The 20,727-nt window shown below is 41.0% G+C and overlaps 1 protein-coding gene across 3 annotated transcripts in view; it reads right to left on the bottom strand.

The window, feature by feature from the left end:
- Positions 1–20,727, bottom strand: part of Ccz1 (vacuolar fusion protein CCZ1) — a 154,646-nt gene that overhangs the window by 106,505 nt on the left and 27,414 nt on the right. For all 3 annotated transcript variants that reach the window (XM_076187384.1, XM_076187385.1, XM_076187383.1), the window contains 3 exons: positions 12,243–12,418; positions 11,758–11,877; positions 7,903–8,027 (listed from right to left, as the gene is read on the bottom strand). In XM_076187384.1, coding sequence (XP_076043499.1) covers positions 7,903–8,027; positions 11,758–11,877; positions 12,243–12,418 — 421 coding nt within the window. The remainder of the gene's footprint in view (positions 1–7,902; positions 8,028–11,757; positions 11,878–12,242; positions 12,419–20,727) is intronic.

The following is a 20,727-nucleotide window of genomic DNA, read 5'->3' as shown; positions in this document are numbered from 1 at the left end:
ACACATGGATATAGACATTTTTGTATGAACCCCAAAACAAGAGGAAAATCCCTCAAGACACAAAATAAAACAACACTACAGAACTACCCATAGAAATACACATAGTATTGTGTTAGAAATAAGAGTGATAGAAGGGTGAAAGAAAACTCCATCAAAGATAGTTATAAACTACAATAATTGGAAGGAATTCTGTAGAACCTCTCATTGCTGGTAGAGTGTTCAATAAACTTATTCAAATAATGATACAGGACCTGTAGTTAATGTTATAACTAGTAGAGTTTTGAACAAATTGAAATCAGGAGTGATCTTGAAACCAATCCATTACTCATTGCAAGGAGTAACTGGAAATCAGTTAAAAACATTAGGTAAGGTTGAATTAGAAGTCATCTTATATAAAAATGAGCATTTGCACATTCCAGTATTAGTTGTAGAAGAATCTGTTTTCTCAGGTGATTTACTGATAGGATTTGCAACTATGAGAAAAGAGAACATGGTCATATGTCCTGCTAAATTAGGGATCTTAGTGAAATCACAGTTAATCCCATTTTTAAATCAATGAGACTCAAAAAATCCTTAGAAATAGATAGGAAAGATAAAAAATTTAGATAGCAAGGCAGAGTGGTCCAGACCAACAGAAAATAAAGTCTCATATAGAACCCAACTCAGATGTTCAAGAAATCCCAGAAATTACTAATTCATTAACTACAAATGAAGCTTTGCTAATTGCGGAAGGTGGCGTAATAAAGTCGACATTATTACACTCCAGAGCAATTAACAGGGTAGTGCAGTTGAAAGGAGTCACTGTAGACTGAAATTTTTACCATCCCAGAATCATACATACATATACCAAGGCTTTTTTCCCCCTTACAAGGGTGGTAGCCAAAAAGGAAAAGGCATAAAATCATTCCCACCCATTCCATCCCTGAATACACTCCACACCCCTCCACCCTCCCTCTCATCTCAGCACCTCCTGGATGACGGGTCATCCCTGCACCCTGGCCACGGCCCTGGGTCAGAAGCAGTGTCGCAAGACACAGCACATCCACAGCAAGGCCGCTTCATTAAATCGGCAATCCCCCCTCTCCGTCCCCCCATGAATAAAAGGAGAAGACGGGGAGAAATCCCTTCAGGCTGCATCAAAAATTGCTCACACATACTACCTCACCCCCCATCCCGCCACCCATTCCACCTCATGCATCACATCATCATCCATATACAACCATTCTCCATTCACCTGTCTTCTGTCCTCTCCCGTCCTTCCTCAACAGACATTCCCCTCTTCCCCAAAGCCCCCTTCATCCCATCCATCCACCTCATCCTAGGATGTCCCTTCATGTTCACTCCCTCCACATCTGCCTTCCATACCTCTTTTACTAGTCTTTCTTCACTCATTCTTTCCATGTGTCCAAACCATCCTAATACTCTTTCATCAACCCTATCTCCCAACCCCCTTTCCACCCCTGTTCTCCTCCTCACCTCCTCATTTCTCACTCTATCCAGCCTAGTATCCCCCATCATACTTCTCAGACACCTAATTTCAAACACATCCAAACTCCTTCTCTCTTCCTCTCTTATGTTCCATGTTTCTGCCCCATACAGTGCTGTTGGCACAATCACTCCTTCATATAGTCTCCTCTTAGCATCCAGAATCAATTAGATTAAAAATATTTGAAACTGGACTCAGGGATTTATAAGTCAAATAAGAGCATGGTAGAAATAATAATGATTTGTACTTTGAATAAAGACAGTCTTAGGAAAAGGTACACAAATAGGAGGTTTTCAATTTTGTAAAACCTATTAAGATTCTAAATGGAAGTATTGAGTAGATGGAATTACCAATTTCATCAATCTGTTCAGTTCAGGAAGAAACAGAGTTGGGAAAGAAATACAAGAATCAACTAGAACCTACCACTACGATCAATAAGTAATGAGAAAATGTCAGGAGGGACACTATTCATTTTCATATGCTTACAAAACTTTGTCTCTTTCAAAATAATTGCCTCTCGCACCTACGTACTTCTGCATGTGTCTCTCCCAATCCTGGAAGACCTCCTCAAAGTCCTTTTTTCAGTTGTCCCTTCAGGTAACTTTCCAATGCCTCTTTCAGCTCCTATGTTGACTGGAATCTGGTTCCCGTGAGGCTGTCTTTCATGCGTGGCAACAGGAAGAAGTCGCAAGGGGCTAGGTTAGGGCTGTAGGGTGGGTGTTGTACCACTTTCATTCCCCTGTTGGCCATCCAGGTGGTTACCAGCGTTGACTTGTGGCATGGGGCATTGTCCTGGTGGAACCACCACTGGCCACTCCTCCACTGCTGAGGCCTCTTCTTCCTCATCTTCTCGCTGAACTTTTTCAGAACATCAAGGTAATATTCCTTATTGATAGTTTGACCCTGAGGAACCCATTCAATGTGAATGAGCCCCTGGGAGTCAAAGAAAGGAATGACCATGGCCTTCTCTTGCAACCTGCTTATCTTTGCCTTTTTGGGTCTAGGGGAGGGCATGTGCTTCCACTGAGCACTCTGACGTTTGCTCTCAGGGTCGTAGGTGAACACTCAACTCTCGTCGCATGCCACTACCTTATTCAGAAAACCTGAATCAGCCTCTGTCATTTCGAGAATGCCAGTGCAACATTCCACATAAAAGGAGGAGTACAAGAAGCTGAGAGATAAGTGGGAGGGAGTAGAGGATAGAGTAGAACTAGGAGTGGAGGAAGAATGGGGATGGTTCAAGGAGGGAGTCACAAGTTGTGCAAAGATGGTGTGTGGAACAAGGAGGACAGGAGAAAATAGAAGGAAGGGTAGTAGTGAGTGGTGGGATGATGAAGCAAAGAAGGTTGTAGAAGAAGTGAGCTTTCACAGATTGGTTAAAAAATAAGATGAGAGAATCATAGAGGTACAAAGAAAAGAGATGAGAAGTAAAGCATAAGATAAAGGAGGCAAAGAGGAGAGCAGATGTGAAATAGGGTAAGAGTATGACAGAAAAATTTTAAAATAATAAAAAGATGTTTTGGAAAGAAATTAAGAGGGGAAGAAGAGGCAAATCATGTAGAGATGAAAAGATAAAAAGTGCAGATTTAGAAATGTTAATGGATGAGAAGGCAGTAGGAGGAAGATGGGAAGAAATGAGGTGAGGAGAAGAACGGGGGCGGAAAGGGAGTTGGGAGATAGGGTTGATGAAAGAGTATTAGGATGGTTTGGACACATGGAAAGAATGAGTGAAGAAAGACTAGTAAAAGAGGTATGGAAGGCAGATGTGGAGGGAGTGAACATGAGGGGCCGTCCTAGGATGAGGTGGATGGATGGGGTGAAGGGGGCTTTGGGGAAGAGGGGAATGTCTGTTGAGGAAGGACGGGAGAGGACAGAAGACAGGGGTGAATGGAGAATGGTTGTATATGGATGATGTTGTGATGCATGAGGTGGAATGGGCAGGGGGATGGGGGGTGAGGTAGTATGTGCGAGCAAAATTTGACGCAGCCCGAAGGGATTTCTCCCCGTCTTCTCCTTTTATTCATGGGGGGACGGAGAGGGGGGGTCGCCGATTTAATGAAGCGGCCTTGCTGTGGATGTGCTGTGTCTTGTGACACTGCTTCTGACCCAGGGCAGTGGACAAGATGCAGGGATGACCCGTCATCCAGGAGGTGCTAAGATAAGAGGGAGGGTGGAGGGGTGTGGAGTGTATTCAGGGATGGAATGGGTGGAATGATTTTATGCCTTTTCCTTTTTGGTTACCACCCTTGTAAGGGGGAAAAAGCCTTGGTATATATATGTATGTATGCTAAATGTGAAGGAGGATAGGGAGGGAAAGGTAGTTGCAGTGGGAAGTGCTAAGAAAATGACAATGATGAGTGAGGAAAATGAAGGAGAAATAAGGAAAGATGAGGTAAGGCATGTTACCATGATGAGAACAGGTAAGGCACCTGGGTTGGATGGGTGTCATGCAGAATGTCTGAAAAAAGGAGGTACAGGTATGGTGGACTGGCTGGTGAGGTTATTAATTGTTTGTTTAAGAGAGGGTAGAGTGCCATAGGACTGGAGGATTGCCTGTATAGTTTCACTTTACAAGGGTAAAGGGGACAAGTGTGAGTGTAGTAGTTTCAGAGGGATCAATTTGTTAAGTGTAGTTGGGAAAGCTTATGGGTTTTGATTGAGAGGATTAGTAGAGGAACAGAGGAAGTAATTGGTGAGGAACAGTGTGGGTTTAGGACAGGTAAGGGTTGCGTAGATTAGATTTTTGTGGTAAGACAGATATGTGAGAAAGCTTTAGGAAAAGGTAAGGATGTTTTTTTGGCTTTTATGGATTTGGAAAAGGCTTATGACAGGGCAGACAAGAGGGCACTGTGGGAGGTATTGCAAATATATGGCATAGGAGGGAAGCTTAACCACTTCCATACAGTGACGCCTGCGTAGGCGGCATGAGGAGCAAGTGGGTACTCAATGATGCTGACGTCGGCATCTTGATTATATTTATTGTAGTCGTACCTATGTAATCTCCATTCTCTCTAAACTGGCTTCATCAATTTTCTATGGTTATCAAAATACACGGGTGAAAGAGAATGAACGATTGAGCACTGACTTTATTTTTTATAATGCGATTATTATGACGCAACATCGCACGTCGGGCAGCTAATGCTGCCAGACGTGCGATGTGCCCCGGAGTGAAGAGATTAACAAATTGATCCCTCTGAAACTACTACACTCACACTTGTCCCCTTTTCCCTTGTAAAGTGGAACTATACAGACACTCCTCCAGTCCTACAGCACTTCACCAGCCAGTCCACCATCCCCCTACCTCCTTTTTTCAGATATTCTGCATACATCCATCCAACCCAGGTGCCTTACCTGTACTCATCTTAACAACTGCCTTCATCTCATCTTTCCTTACTTCTCCTCCATTTTCCTCACTCATCATGGTCATTTTCTTAGCACTTCCAACTGCAACTACCTTTCCCTCCCTATCCTCCTTCACATTTAGCAACTCCCTAAAATATTCTTCCCATCTTCCTCTTACTGCCTTCTCTTCCATTATCATCTCTTCATCTGCACCTTTTACCTTTTCTTCTCTACTTGATTCTCCTCCTCTTCTCTTATTTCTTTCCAAAACTCTTTTTATTACTTTCAAAATTTTCTGTCATACTCTTACCCCATTTCACATCTGCTCTCCTCTTTGCCTCATTTATATTATGTTTTGCTTTTCTTCTCTTTTCTTTGTACACCTCATGTGATTCTCTCATCCTATTTTGTAACCAATCTGTGAAAGCTCACTTCTTCTCTTCTACAACTCTTCTACAACTCTATATTTGCTTTCATCAACTCTCTAGGTACATCTCCACTATCAACTCTCCACTACAATTTTTTCATGAATCTGTTTTCCCTAAAAAAGCGTAGACTCAGAGGTGACTTGATACAGGTCTTTAAGATTTTAAAGGGAATTGACAACATCAAAAGTGACAAAATTTTCACATTGAATGAGAATCAGACAAGAAACAATGGTCTCAAACTGTCCGGAAATAGATTCAATTTGGAAGTAGGTAGAAACAACTTTCCCAACCGTGTAGTTAATGAATGGAATAAACTTCCTGCACAGGTAGTGCAATGTAGTTCAGTTCGAAGCTTTAAGAATCATTTAGATAAATACAGGTACTCCTCGTTTAACGACCTACTCGGTTCGCGACGACGCGGAGTTACGACGGGCTTTATGACAGACGTTTAACGTAAATCTCCCGAAGTTACGACGTTGTGTACGATAATTAAGTTGGCTGAGGCAAATTTGTATGATGTCATAATTGAACTTGTACGGTGGATATTAGCTGTGAGGTAAAGTGTTCTGAAGCTTAGGTCTACATTACCATCCTGCAAGCTGCAAAAACTACCTGGGGTACAGTATATACCGGTAGTGGTAAATTTTTAGTTTCGACCATGGGTGCAATATAGCAATAGAAAATTAATTATTAATTTTGTAAATTATAATGTATCAAATTAATATGCAATTTTGTGAGCGGAAATAAAAAAAAGAGGTGCTAAAACAAATTTCATAAGTAACAAAATCATGTCGAACTGGTACACCATGTTTGTTATGATAGATGCCGATGTCGAAGAAATAAAAGGATGATGAATTCGTCTAACCTAAACTAAAACCTGACCTGTGTTTGATAAATCATTACCTGCAAATTAAATGTCATCCGGCTCGTCCTCGTTGTCGTCATCGTGAGAGATGCTGGCAGACGACAAGATGGCGTCCCAATCCTATGCTACCAACTTTGTTCATTAACATATTTTCTTGTAGCATGGTATTTTTTACTTTCATTTCTGCCCACAAAATTGCATATTACGTTGATACATTTTAATTTACAAAATTAATAATTAATTTTCTATTGCTATATTGCGCCCATGGTCGAAACAAAAAAAATACCCCGGTATTCAATATGGAATGTCAGCATTCGCGGATTTGGTCATATACAGTAATTTCAGGAACCTAACCACTGTAAATAAACAGTAAATAAAGCTTTAATGTACTGTATAAAAGAGGGAAAATACACAAAAATAAAGATACATGTATTGCTGGACATTGTACATACAGTACATGTACGTATATGTATACACTTTCGCTTAACGACCAATTCGGTTAACGACGGTGCGCTGGTCCCAATTGTCGTCGTTAAACGAGGAGTGGCTGTACCTAAGTAAGATGCTGTAATGATTATAATTTATCTTATATTATTTGTTTTTGTTTTGTTATCATTTGTCTGTCTGATTTTCATTTATTATTAGTTATATGTCAATTTATTATTATTTACTATTTACCTGTTTGTTTATTAACTATACCTATGCATTTATGTATTCTATTTGTTATTTACATTGTTATAGTTTTTATTTATTATTTTATCATTAATATGATTTCTTTTTCGCATCCGACCTAGATATGGATCAAAAGGTCTCCTGTCGGCATGCTCCGCCTTTGTAATCCTTTGTAACTCCACACTTACCAACCACTCAATCTATAGATTCATTTCCTACTCTAGCATTAAGGTTTTTCAATACCACTTCATTGACATTTCTCCCTAAATCCTCCATGCACTCATTTCAATCCATCCAAAAAGCCTCCCTTTCTTCTACACTCTCCTAACCACCAGGCCCATATGCACTTACAAAACCCCACATCTCTCTTCCCAGTTTCATCTTCATCCACATTAACCTTGATTAACCCTCCTTCCATTCCATTACATGATTACCTATCTCTTCAATTACTAGTATAGCCACCCCTTCTCTCCCTTGTCCTCTCTTCACTCCTGAGATCCTCCCAACTACATTCCCAAACTCACACTCCTCCCTTTCAGCTTAGTTTCACTCAAAGCCAACACATCCATCTTCTCACAAACATACTGCCTATCTCGTCCCTTTTACTCTCATCTGTACCACATCCATCCACATCAAAAGACCCAAACCTTAGGATACTGGTTGGAAAACTCCCAGACCCTCTTGTGCCTTTACTTTTTTCAGGAATGTCCCCTTTGGGGCTACAGGGAGAAGGATGCCTATTCCTATCCCCCATCCCATTTTTCTCATCTCAAATGACTCAAGGGGAAATACTTGGTGGGAGCATTCTTATCCCCACCACAGGGCTAGGCAAAAAGAGAAAATGAATACTCACAGAAATGGTACAGGACAGTAACAGGAGTGGGGGACAGCATAATGGAGGGACAGTTGCAGTATAATTATTATCATTTCTCTGTGAATAGAGATTTCCTCTACCACAGACAAAAATGATGTGTGGCTCTGGTCCATAGGGGCACCCCATATCGACCCTAAAGAATCAGCTGCATGCTACTTAGCAGCTTTTAATGCCACAATAACATGCAGCCAATACCCCAGATGGGGAACTATTTATACATAAACATAAAACTAACCTGAAATGGTGAGACAAACTGTGGCACCTTGCAGCGTGTAAAGTAAAAGGTGATGGGGCTCCAAGCTGTCTGTCTCACCTCTAACATAAATTAATAGACTTGGGGTGGTTCCACTTCCTACAAACCTGTAAACAAGAACTCCATCATTTATCCACTCATCAACAAAAATGAAAATATTCTAAGTAAATATTCACTCGCCCATGCAAGAGAAACCAGGTACAGTAAAAGCCGTTGTATCCGGCACCAATGGCACTGAAGACGTACTGGATATGAGAAAATGCCGGATATGGGGATATTAAAATAAATATATATATATATATATATTTACACTGTTCATTTACTTATTAATAAATCTTAATTCACTTTAATAATAAACATATCCACATATCTATATATTGTAAATTCAATCAGTATAGAGTAAATCCAATCAATATACATCAGTTATAATCATCACAGCATCACCAGTTGTCTAATTCATCATCTGATAATTTTATGACAGAGTTGTGAATGGCCACATTCAGCGTTGGTGGCGTGTTCACCTCTACACTTGAGTTTTCTTTCACTAAACTTTTTGTACCAACTTTCATGAAATCTCTGATGTCTCTGCTTAGAATTTTTTGCTCTTTGTGCACTGTTTTACAAATTTCACAAACACTGCTAGACCTTTCACTGCATCTTTCCATGACACTTTCAGTTCAGGGTTGTCTTCTTCACTATCTGCCTCTTTCGTTTTTGAGTGGTGTTCATCGGGAACTCATTGTAAGATTTCATCATCACTAAAAATGTTACTGCTTGGTCACTGTCCATATCCACCCACACTTGTATCGCTTTGTCACTAATGCAAAGTTTACCGCGACAACCCATCTCTTTCAATTCTTTCACCAGCAACTTCTTTTTTGCCAATGGAAAACCCTCAAAATCCTCAGCCCCTTCCTGGTCTTCAAACATTATTTTCGGATATAATTTTCTCCAACATCGCATTAAAGTTTGTTGTTTTTCATCCTCCCAAGCTAGCAAAGCCATAAAAATAGTGTCTTTAACATCAAACCCACATTGGAATTCAGAAATGCTACTGTTCTCAAAATAAACTAGTTTGCACATAAAACTTTTCCAATAATTCATTTTGAAGTTTTGAATCACTCCTTGATCCATGGGCTAGATCACACTCGTTACCTTCGGCGGTAAATACACAACAGAACGTTTCCATTGCTGAGTTCCTCAGCTGGTGGATGTGTTTTACTGTTGTTGAGTACATACATATACCAAAGGCTTTTTCCCCCTTACACGGGGGTAGCCAAAAAGAAAAAAGGCATAGAAACCACTCCCACCCATTTCATTTCCCATATATTCCACTCCCCTCCCTCCCTCCTATCTTGGCACCTCCTGGATGATGGGTCATCCCTGCATCCTGTCCACTGCCCTGGGTCAGAAGCAGTGTCACAAGACACAGCACATCCGCAGCAAGGCCGCTTCATAAATTTGGCGACCTCCCCTCTCCGTCCCCTCATGCAGGAAAGGAGAAGACGGGGAGAAATCCCTTCAGGCTGCATCAAATATTTTCTCATACATACTTCCTCATCCCCCATCCCCCACCCACTCCCCCTCATGCATCACAGCCTCATCTATACACAACCCTTCTCCATTCACCCCTATCTTCTGTCCTCTCCCATCCTTCCTCTACAGACATTCCTCTCTTTTGTAAAGCCCCTTTCACCCCATCCATCCATCTTATTCTAGGACGCCCCTTCATATTCACTCTTTCCACCTCTGCCTTCCACACTACTTTTACTAATCTTTCTTCACTCATCCTTTCCATGTGTCCAAACCATCCTAATACTCTTTCATCAACCCTATCTCCCAGCTCCCTTTCCACCCCTGTTCTCCTCCTCACCTCCTCATTTCTCACTCTATCTAGCCTAGTAACCCCTATCATACTTCTCAGATATTTCATCTCAAACACATTCAAACTCATTCTCTCTTCCTCTCTCATATTCCATGTTTCTGCCCCGTACATTGCTGTTGGCACAATCACTCCTTCATATAACCTCCTCTTAGCATCCATTCCCAGATGTCTATTTCTCATTACACTTTTTAATCCACCAAGGCATTTACTCGCTTCTGTTGTTGAGTAGGAAAATAAATTTGCTGTCCTCCAGAAGTCTTTTCTTTTTCAAATTTTCTTTCAGTGATGGGACAAACACATGCTTGAGCCAATTCATAAATGTTTCCGAGTCCATCCATGCGTTATTTTGTGAGCGATAATCCACTGGCAAGTATGTTAGATTTTCAAAACATGACTTCTGGTATTTTCCAACGACACACAATTCGACTTTAAGGGTCCCTGCCATGTTTGTACACAGTAACACCGTCAGTCTATCCTTGCTTTGTTTGAATCTTTTGGTTTCCTCTGCTTCACTGGCTCGTGTAGATATCGATAGACAGAAGTAGAACAGGCCAGTCTCATCAGCGTTGTGGATCTGTTCTGGTTTCAGATCATCCTTGGCAACCAATTTTGCAAACCCATGACAGGAGAAAAAAATATATATATATATATATATATATACATATATAAATGTGCTATGCATCTGTGTATGCGAGAGAAAAATTGAGATATAAGATGCGAATCTTTATTATGAAGGCGTAGGTTAATTAATGTACCTGTCAATAAACTCCTCTGCAAAAGGTAAATCAGCAGATTTTGCTTCCCCAAACACATCAAGACGACATATTCCATGGCGATTCTTGAATCTTTGAAGCCATCCATCTGAGAACTGACACAATTCTCCAATTGACATCTTTTCAGCAAAATCTTTGTCTTTTTCTTGCAGTATTGGGCCTGATATAGACCTTCAGACATATTTTAAGACAAAACCACTCGTACAACACTTTGTCCAGCATTTCCACACATTTATGTTGTAGAGTGTGGTGATTTTCTGCAGCTTCAGGCATGTCACTCAACTTCGCAAACTCTCTTAGCTTCTTGGATTGGGCCTTGATATTGTAAATGGTAGATGACCTAATGCCGTATTCTTCCATTAGTATTTTTCTATTTTTGCCTTTCTCCAATCTTCTGTATATGTCCACTTTTTGCTTAAGTGAAAGCACCACAATTTCCTCCTCTCAACCTTGGGCATGATAAAATAGAGTTGGCTAACATGTGCATGGAGGTGGTTAACATGTGGCGTGAGAAGTGAATGGGACTGAGAAGCCCTGGTGGTGGTGAAAGCAACTATAACCATGCGCAGGGATTTTAAACATGAGTGGGAAATCTAAATTTATTTATATTTTGTATACGTCTATCTTTATCACAATTTTTCGATTTTCTTGAAAAATATGCCAGTTATTTGAAGTTCCAGATACAGGAAGGCCGGATATGAGGGCTTTTACTGTATATACATATACCAAGGGCTTTTCAACTCTTACAAGGGGGGGTAGTCAAAGTCAAAGGGCATAATTTCACTCCCATTTACCACCCCTCCCTCCCTCTTCTCTTGGTTCCTTCTGGATGACAGGCCATCTCTGCTTTTTGACCATCATCCTCGGTCAACAGTAACACAATAAGACACAGTATTCAGCAAGACCACTTCATTTAATCAGTGACACCCCCGTCCCCTCATGCTGAAACAGTGAAGACAGAGATAAATCCATTTGTACTGCATCAAAGTATCATTCACACATAACCACTCCCTAACCCCCCAATTCCCATGCATCACAGTATCATCCACACACAACCATTCTCCACTCACCCCTATCTTCTGCCTTCTCCCTTCCTTCCTCAACAGACACCTCTTGCTCAATGCCCCTTTCACATCTCCAAGAATCCAGGTAATCAATAAATAATTATTCTTTAGTTACCTTGTGAGATAACTGGTTGTAGTTGGTGATTCAGGAGGACCTACACCAGAATGACCACATAATATTTGTGTCTTCAGGTAGTGAGATAATGATCTCAAGTCCTCAGCACACAAACCGCACCTGGAGTGTTAATTATTCAAATAACAAAAGAAGTGAATGTATACACATTCCAAGTCAGAGGTCACCAAACTAAACCCCACAAAGTCAATTCTTCTGGCCTGCTGCTGCACTGCACATGTCAATTTTTTTTTTTCCCTAAAGCTTTAAGGTAAATATGTTTGCTCTCTTTATCTTTTGTGTAAATAAATGCTTGCGGTCTTCATTTTTTGTGTATTCACTATATCATATTGAATAAAATGGTTATGCTACCCACACTCGTTACTCTCTCAGTTATCTTGGCCCGTTGTGAAAAAAGTTTGGTGACCCCTGATCAAAGTCATACAATCATATTTGTTCAACACCATGGTGAGAAATGCTGTACTTACCATACAATATTAGTGTTAAAGAGGAATGCTGTGTGTGCAATAGCAGGGACAGTTGCTTGCAGGAGGGAAAGACAGCAATGAACCCGGAGGAAAGTTTGCTTGTCTAGAGGCAAAAATGATACACCAGACCACACATCTAATATATCCCCTTGGCTTACATTGACTGAAGTGAGGTACTGTGAAAAAAAGGAAATTATACTTAGTAGTAACATAAATTCCTGCTTCAAAAACTATATAAGAAGGTACTGTCCTAGACTCCTTGGAGTAGGGTGGGGGTAGAAGTGAGGTTGTGACACTACAGTGAATCACCAAATCATTTCCACTACCATACAAGAAAACCTACTGTCATCAATATAGGAGTAAATACAAACATATAACCAAGAGGCCCTTTCCCCTTTTTGAAGTTATATACATCATACTTAATTTCTATTTGTAAACCTTTTTTTTCTAATTACACATACATACATACACAGTAGTGGCCAAAATATAAGGGTAAGTGAAAGCATATGTATTCAAATGCATATATTGAAATTAATACCCTACACAAGAACTTCATATTTTGTATACAATTAGATATACATTATATCTATATTTCTTGGAAATTTGAAGCTTATGCAACTGATACAAAGAAAGTTAGTAATTAATAAAGAAAAGAGTGTGTAATTTCTTGCGGTCAAAAGTTAAAGGTATCTTAGAAAGAAGCACTTTCTATGCTTTACAAGACTGTCAAATCAGAACCGCAACATAAAATTAGCGTTTAAAATATTGGAACCTCAAACTTGTAAACATGGCTGCTGATAAACGACGTCTGGTGTTTTTTTAGGTTAAAAAGAGGATTGTTGATCTTCACAAAGATGGACATTAAAATGGAGTCATAGCAGAGAGGATAGGAAGGTCTGCGAGTGTGGTGCAACGCATTGTAGCTCAATATAAATCAACAGGATCAATAATTTCACCACCTAAAACTGGAAGACCACGCAAAACCTCAGTTAAGCAGGACCGTCTTATGGTAAGGTTGTCACGGAAGGATAGATTCAAGAGCGCTGCAGAGATATCCCGTGAGTTAAATGCATCTTATGACTGCGATGTGTCACGTAAAACAGTGTCTCGGAGATTAGTAAGTGCTGGTTTGAATGCCCGAGTCCCTGCATCCAAACCATTGATATCCAAGAAGAACCAAATAGCCCGCCTGAAGTTTTGTATTGAACATGTTGTCTTGACGGAAGATCAGTGGTCAAGCGTTTACTTCAGTGATGAATCTAAGTTTAATCTACTTGGTTCAGATGGCAGGAATTATGTCCGACGAACAACTGGCGAAAGATTGTCCGTTAAATGTGTGAAGAAAACTGTGAAACTCGGCGGAGGAAGTGTGATGGTGTGGGGGATCATCTCTGCTGCTGGTACTGGCCTTCTTGTTCGCTTGCATGGGAAGATCAACGGAGAGGTGTATAAACAGATTCTTCGACAGCATGCCCTTCCATATTTGAGATCTTCAAGGGTTCAATGTCCCATATTCATGCAAGATAATGCTCCTTGCCACACTTGCAAGAAGGTCAAATCATTCTTTACTGAAGAACTTTATGCGATGAACTGGCCTGCTCAAAGCCCGGATTTAAATCCAATAGAGAATGTTTGGAAAATAACTGGTCAACGGGCACAGCGAAAAAATCCAAAAAATCAAGATGAACTCTGGAAGTTCTTGGAATTTGAATGGAGCACTGTTACTCCATAATTTTGTAGGAAATTGATCAATTCATGTAGCAACAGGTGTCAGGAGGTGATTGACAATAAAGGATTGTTCACCAAATATTAATGTTATTGCTATTTATCTTTTAAAATAAGTTGAATTTCATTATTTTCTAAGCTACCCTTAACTTTTGACCGCAAGAAGTTACACACTCTTTTCTTTATTAATTACTAACTTACTTTGTATGAGTTGCATACACTTCAAATTTTTAAGTAATATAGATATATTGTATATCTAATTGTATACAAAATATGAAGTTCTTGTGTGGGGTATTAATTTCAATATATGCATTTGAATACATATGCTTTCACTTACCCTTATATTTTGGCCGCTACTGTATATACTAATAGCTTTATTCCCCTTAAAAGAGAGGTAGCCAAATTCAAAGTCATAAATCCACTCCCAGCCATTTCATCCTCACATACTCCACTCCCATTGGCTCCTCCTGGATGACGGGTCGTCCCTGCATCTCGCCCACTGCCCTGTGTCAAAAGCAATGTAGCAAGACACAGCACACCCACAGCAAGGCTGCTTCATTTAGTCAACAACCACCCTCCCTCTCCTTCCCCTTATGCAGAAAAAGAGAAGATGGGGAGAAATCCCTTCGGGCTGTCAAAATATCAATCACACATACTCCCTCACCCCCCATCCCCTACCCACTCCCTTCCATACATCACAGCATCATCCATACACAACCATTCTCCATTCACCCCTATCTTCTGTCTTCTGTCCTTCCTCAACAGACATTCCCCTCTTTCCCAATACCCCTTTTATCCCATCCATCCATCTCATCCTTGGTTGCCCCCTTAGGTTCATTCCCTATACCTCTACTTTCCACACCTCTTTTACTGATTTTTCTTCACTCATTCTTTCCATATGTCAAAAACAATCCCAATACTCTTTCATCAACCCTATCTCCCAACTCCCTTTTCACCCCCCGCTCTCCTTCTCACCTTGTTTCTCACTTTATCAAACCTAGTAACCCCTACTATACTTCTCAGGTATTTCATTTCAAACACATTTAAACTCTTCCTCTCCTATGTTCCAGGTTTCTGCCCCATACAGTGTTGTTGGCATAATCACCCCTTCATACAATCTCCTCTAGTATTCATTCCCTAATGTCTACTTCTTGTTACACTTTTTAATCCCCCAAAACATTTACTTGCTTCTCTCAATCTACATTCTACCTCCACCTCCACTCCTCCCTTTCCTGCCACATTTGCACCTAAGTATCTAAAGCTATCCACTTCCTACAGTCTCTCTCCCTTAATACTCAGTTCCAATTTGCTACCACTTTCTCCGCTTGTACATTTCATCACCTTACTATATGTGGCACCCATACGAACCAGAGCCACACATCATTTTGTCTGTGGTAGAGGAGGACTCTGTTCACTGAGAAATGATGACACTTTTATTATACTGCGACTGTCCCTCTGTTATGCTGTCCAACCCTTTGTTGCTCTCCTGTACCATTTCTCTGAATATTCATTTCCTTTTTTTGCCTATCCTGTGGTGGGGGATAGAATGCTGCCACCAAGTATTCCCACTTGAATTGTAAGAGGCGAGAAAAAAGGGACAGGGATTAGGACTAGGCATCCTTCTCCTTATAGCCCCACAGGGGACATTCCTTAAAAGAGTAAAGGCATAAGAGGGTCTAAGAGTTTTCCAACCAGTACCCTAAGGTTTGGGTCTTTTAATGTGCATGGATGTAGTACAGATGAGAGTAAAAGGGAAGAGAGGCAGTATGTTTGTGAGAAGAAAGATGGATGCGTTGGCTTTGAGTGAAAATAAGTTGAAAGGGAGGGGCGAGTGTGAGTTTGGGAGTGTAGTTGGGAGGTTCTCAGGAGTGAAAAGAGGACGAGGGAGAGAAGGGGTGGCTATACTAATAATTGAAGAGATAGGTAAACATGTAGTGGAGTGGAAGGTTTCTTCAAGGTTAATGTGGATGAAGGTGAAACTAGGAAGAGAGATGTAGGCTTTTGTAAGTGCATATGGGCCTGGTGGTGAGGAGTGTAGAAAAAGGGAGGTTTTTAGGATAAATTTAAATGAGTGCATAGAGGGATTAGGGAGAAATGTCAATGTAGTACTATAGAGAAACCTTAATGCTAGGGTAGGAAATGAACCAATAAATGGAATGGTTGGGAAATGTGGAGTTCCAGGAAAGAATTGTAGTGGAGAGTTGATGGTGGAGATGTGTCTAAAAAGAGAGTTGATGATAACAAATACAATGTTTAGGAAGTCAAGTATAAGTACACATGGGAGAGGGTGGTGGATGGAAGGGTGGTACATAGAGCATTAATGGACTATGTAGTGATGGATAGGAGCATACCAGGAAGAGTTAATGATGTACATGTTCTAAGGAGAGAGAGTGGGGGAATATAATATAATTTTTGGTGGAAGGTAAGTCGAGAGTGGAGGATAGATAAAGACAAAAAGGACAAAAAGTAGGGAGGTGCTTAGAGTGAACTACTTAAATGAGAAAGAAAAGGAGAAGCACAAGAAGCTGAGAGAGGAGTGAGAGGGAGTGAAGGAAAGAGTAGAACTAGGAGTGGAGGAGGAATGGGGATGGTTTAAGAAGGGAGTCACAAGGTGTGCAAAGATGGTATGTGGAACAAGGAGGACAGGAAGAAATAGAAGGAAGGGTAGTGAGTGGTGGTTGTAGAAGAGAAGAAGCAAGCTTTCACAGGTTGGTTATGAAATAGGACGATAATCATATGAGAGGTACAAAGAAGAGAAGAGAAGTAAAGCATAAGGAGGCAAAGAGGAGAGATGTGAAATGGGGTAAGAGTATGACAGAAAATTTTGAAAGTGATAAAAAGATGTTTTGGAAAGAAATTAAGAGAAGACGTGGAGGCAAATCAAGTAAAGACAAAAAGATAAAAGGTGCAGATTTAGAGATGATAATGGAAGAGAAGGCAGTGAGAGGAAGATGGGCAGAGTATTTTAGGGAGTTGCTAAATGTGAAGGAGGATAGGGAGGGAAAGGTAGTTGCAGTGGGAAGTGCTAAGAGAATGACCATGATGAGTGAGGAAAATGGGGGAAAAATAAGGAAGGATGAAGTGAAGGCATTTAAGATGATGAGAGCAGGTAAGGCACCTGGTCTGGATGGATGTTATTAAGAATGTCTGAAAAATGGAGGTAGGGGGATGGTGGACTGGCTGGTGAGGTTATTTATCGTTTGTTTAAAAGAGGGTAGAGCACCAGAGGACTGGAGAAGTGCCTGTATAGTTCCACTTTACAAGGGAAAAGGGGACAAGTGTGAGTGTAGTAGTTTCAGAGGGATTAGCTTGTTCAGTGTAGTTGGGAAGGCTTATGCGAGGGTCTTGATTGAGAGGAATAGGAGGGGAACAGAGGGAGTAATTGGTAAGGAACAGTGTGGGTTTAGGACAGGTAGAGTTTGTGTAGATCAGATTTTTTTGTGTTAAGACACATATGTGAGAAAGCTATAGGAAAAGGATGTTTTTTGGGCTTTTGTGGATTTGGAAAAGGCTTGACAGGGTAGATAGGAAGGCACTGTGGAAGGTATTGCAGATATATGGAATAGGAGGAAAGCTTCTGGGAGCTGTCAAGAGTTTTTACTAGACTAGTAGAGTGTGTGTCATGATTAGAAGTGGAGAGAGTGAGTGGTTTGAGGTAAAGGTGGTACTTCGTCAGGGATGTGTTATGTCGCCCTGGCTGTTCAATTTATACATGGATGGGGTGGTGCAAGAGGTAAATGCAAGGGTGGTGGGTCAGGGATTGGAGATGGTTAAAGGAAATGGAGAAAAGTGGGAGGTAAACCACCTGTTATTTGCGGATGACACTATGCTTGTAGCAGGATCAGAGGAGGGATTGCGGAAATTAGCGACAGAGTTTGGGAAAGTGTGTGAAAGAAGGAAGTTGAAGATAAATGTGGGTAAAAGTAAGGTGATGAGATGTACAAGGGGTGAAACTGGCAACAGACTGGAAGTGAGTATTAAGGGAGACTGGAGTAAGTGGATAGTTCTAGATACTTGGTTGCAAATGTGGCAGAAATGGGAGGAGTGGGAGTGGAGGTAGAATGTAGATTGAGAAAAGCAAGTAAATGCCTTGGTGGATTAAAAAGTGTAATGAGAAATAGACATTTGGGAATGGATGCGAAGAGGAGATTGTATGAAGGAGTGATTGTGCCAACAGCACTGTATGGGGCAGAAATATGGAACATAAGAGAGGAAGAGAGAAGGAGTTTGAATGTGTTTGAGATGAGATGTCTGAGAAGTATGATAGGGGTTACTAGGCTGGATAGAGTGAGAAATGAGGAGGTGAGGAGGAGAACAGGGGTGGAAAGGGAGTTGGGAGATAGGGTGGATGAAAGAGTATTAGGATGGTTTGGACACATGGAAAGAATGAGTGAAGAAAGACTAGTAAAAGAGGTGTGGAAGGCAGATGTGGAAGGAATGAACATGAGGGGGCAACCTAGGATGAGATGGATGGATGGGGTAAAAGGGGCTTTGGGGAAGAGGGGTATCTGTTGAGGAAGGATGGGAGAGGACAGAAGACAGGGGTGAATGGAGAATGGTTGTATATGGATGATGATGTGATGCATGAAGTAGAATGGGTGGGGGATGGGGGGTACAGGAGTATGTGTGAGAAAAATTTGATGCAGCCCAAAGGGATTTCTCCCTGTCTTCTCCTTTTCTGCATGAAGGGACGGAGAGGGAGGGTTGCAGATTTAATGAAGCCACCTTGCTGTGTCTTGTGACACTGCTGACCCATGGCAGTGGAAAAGATGCAAGGATGACCCATCATCCAGGAGGTGCCAAGATAAGAGGGAGGGAAGAGGGTGGAGGGGAGTGGAGTGTGATAGGGATGGAATGGGTTTGAGTGGTTTTTATGCCTTTGTGTTTTGGCTACCTCCCTTACAAGGGGGAAAAAGCCTTTGGTATATGAATGTACCTTTACCCACATTTTTCTTCAACTTCCTTCACACACCTTTCTAAACTTAGTCACTAACTTCCATAATCCCTCCTCTGATCCTGCTGCAAGCGCAGTTTTTTATAATCAACTCCACAAGCCATACCCATTTTTCTTGGTATAGTCAGCAACAATACAGTTATAAGTATCAAGGGAAATGCACTATAGGGAATTTCAAAATATTTTGAATAAAAAATTTATGCATCCCCACCACATTTTGGTTCTAATTTATGACTAATATATGACAATTTGCTCTTTACAATTATTTCATGACACTGATAATTAAAACTTTGTGTTTTTTATGCTCACAAATTTTCTTATACATACGAGGTCCATTCAAAAAGTATCCGACCTTGGTCCATAAAAGGAAAAATAATTTACCATTCAGGAATCCATTTTTGTGGCAGTTGACGGCACCCTTACTGCACATGCGTGGAAATTTTAAAAGCTGTAGTGCGTGCCAGTTCCCACCTGTTAAGGCTAGAGTGCAGTCATCCAGTACGTACTCATTGGATTATCGTCCTTACGCAACATGTTGGAGCACATCGAGCAGCGCTATTGCATTAAGTTCTGCCACAAGCTTGGTGATACGCAAGTGCAAACTATCCAGAAGATTCAGCAAGCCTTTGGCGATGAAGCCATGGGAATAACACAGATAAAGGAGTGGTATAACTGCTTCAAGCAAGAACAAACCTCAGTTGAGAGCAAGCCACGGTCTGGCAGGCCATCCACCAGCAGAAACGAAGAATTCATTGCGAATGTTCGTCGAATAGTGGAGGATGACAGTTGTATAACCATCAATGAGATTGTCGGAGAAGTAGGAATAAGCACAGGATCAGTTTATACAATTTTAACCGAAGATTTGGCCATGCGACAAGTGTCTGCAAAATTTGTTCCAAAGTTGCTGGTGGAACAGCAGAAACAACTCCACCTGGAAATTGCACAAGACCTGCTTGACTGTGCTAACAGTGATTCTGACTTCATGAAGACCATCATCACTGGTGATGAGACATGGGTGTATGGATACGACCCGGAAACAAAATTTCAGTCATCACAATGGAAGCATCAGACATCACCAAGACCAAAAAAAGCACAACAGGTTCGGAGCAACGTCAAGGTAATGTTGACATGTTTTTTTGACTCCAGTGGTATTGTGCATCATGAATATGCACCAGCAGGACAAACAATTAATAAGGAGTAATATCTGGAAGTTATGTGACACCTTCGCGATACTGTGCGATGAAAACAACCGCAAATGTGGGCTGCGGGCAACTGGCAACTTCACCATGACAATGCACCTGCTCATTCTGCCCACCTGATCCAAGCTTACCTGGCCAAAAACAATACTCCACTTGTTCGGCACCCTCCCTACTCTCCAGACATGGCACCTTGTGACTTCTGGCTCTTCCCTAAACTGAAAACAACCCTTAAAGGGAAGTGCTTTGAGTTGAGAGAGGAAATTATGAGAAAAACAACGGCAGAGCTCTACAACATTCCAATTTCGGCATTCCAGAGATGTTACCAGCAGTGGCAGCACTGCTGGGAGAAGTGTGTGCACTCCCAAAGGGAGTACTTTGAAGGTGATTGAATAAAAGTTTTGAAATGTACACAATTTTATTTTTTATGGACCAAGGTCGGATACTTTTTGAATGGACCTCGTATAATTAAGCAATGAACTATGAAATGGTACATCCTAAAAATACAGCTAAAAATGCAAAGCATTGGTTTATCTTGTTTTAAACTGAAATGTCAGTGCTCTATACTGGCTTTGCACCAGTAACTAAGCTCAGAGCTAGGCACTTTATC

This window comes from Oratosquilla oratoria, chromosome 6 (assembly GCF_046742065.1).
Source record: "Oratosquilla oratoria isolate Oo_2021 chromosome 6, ASM4674206v1, whole genome shotgun sequence".
Lineage (NCBI taxonomy): Eukaryota > Metazoa > Arthropoda > Malacostraca > Stomatopoda > Squillidae > Oratosquilla > Oratosquilla oratoria.
The sequence above is the reverse complement of the archived record's forward strand: the minus strand, read 5'-3'. Positions and strand labels throughout refer to the sequence as shown.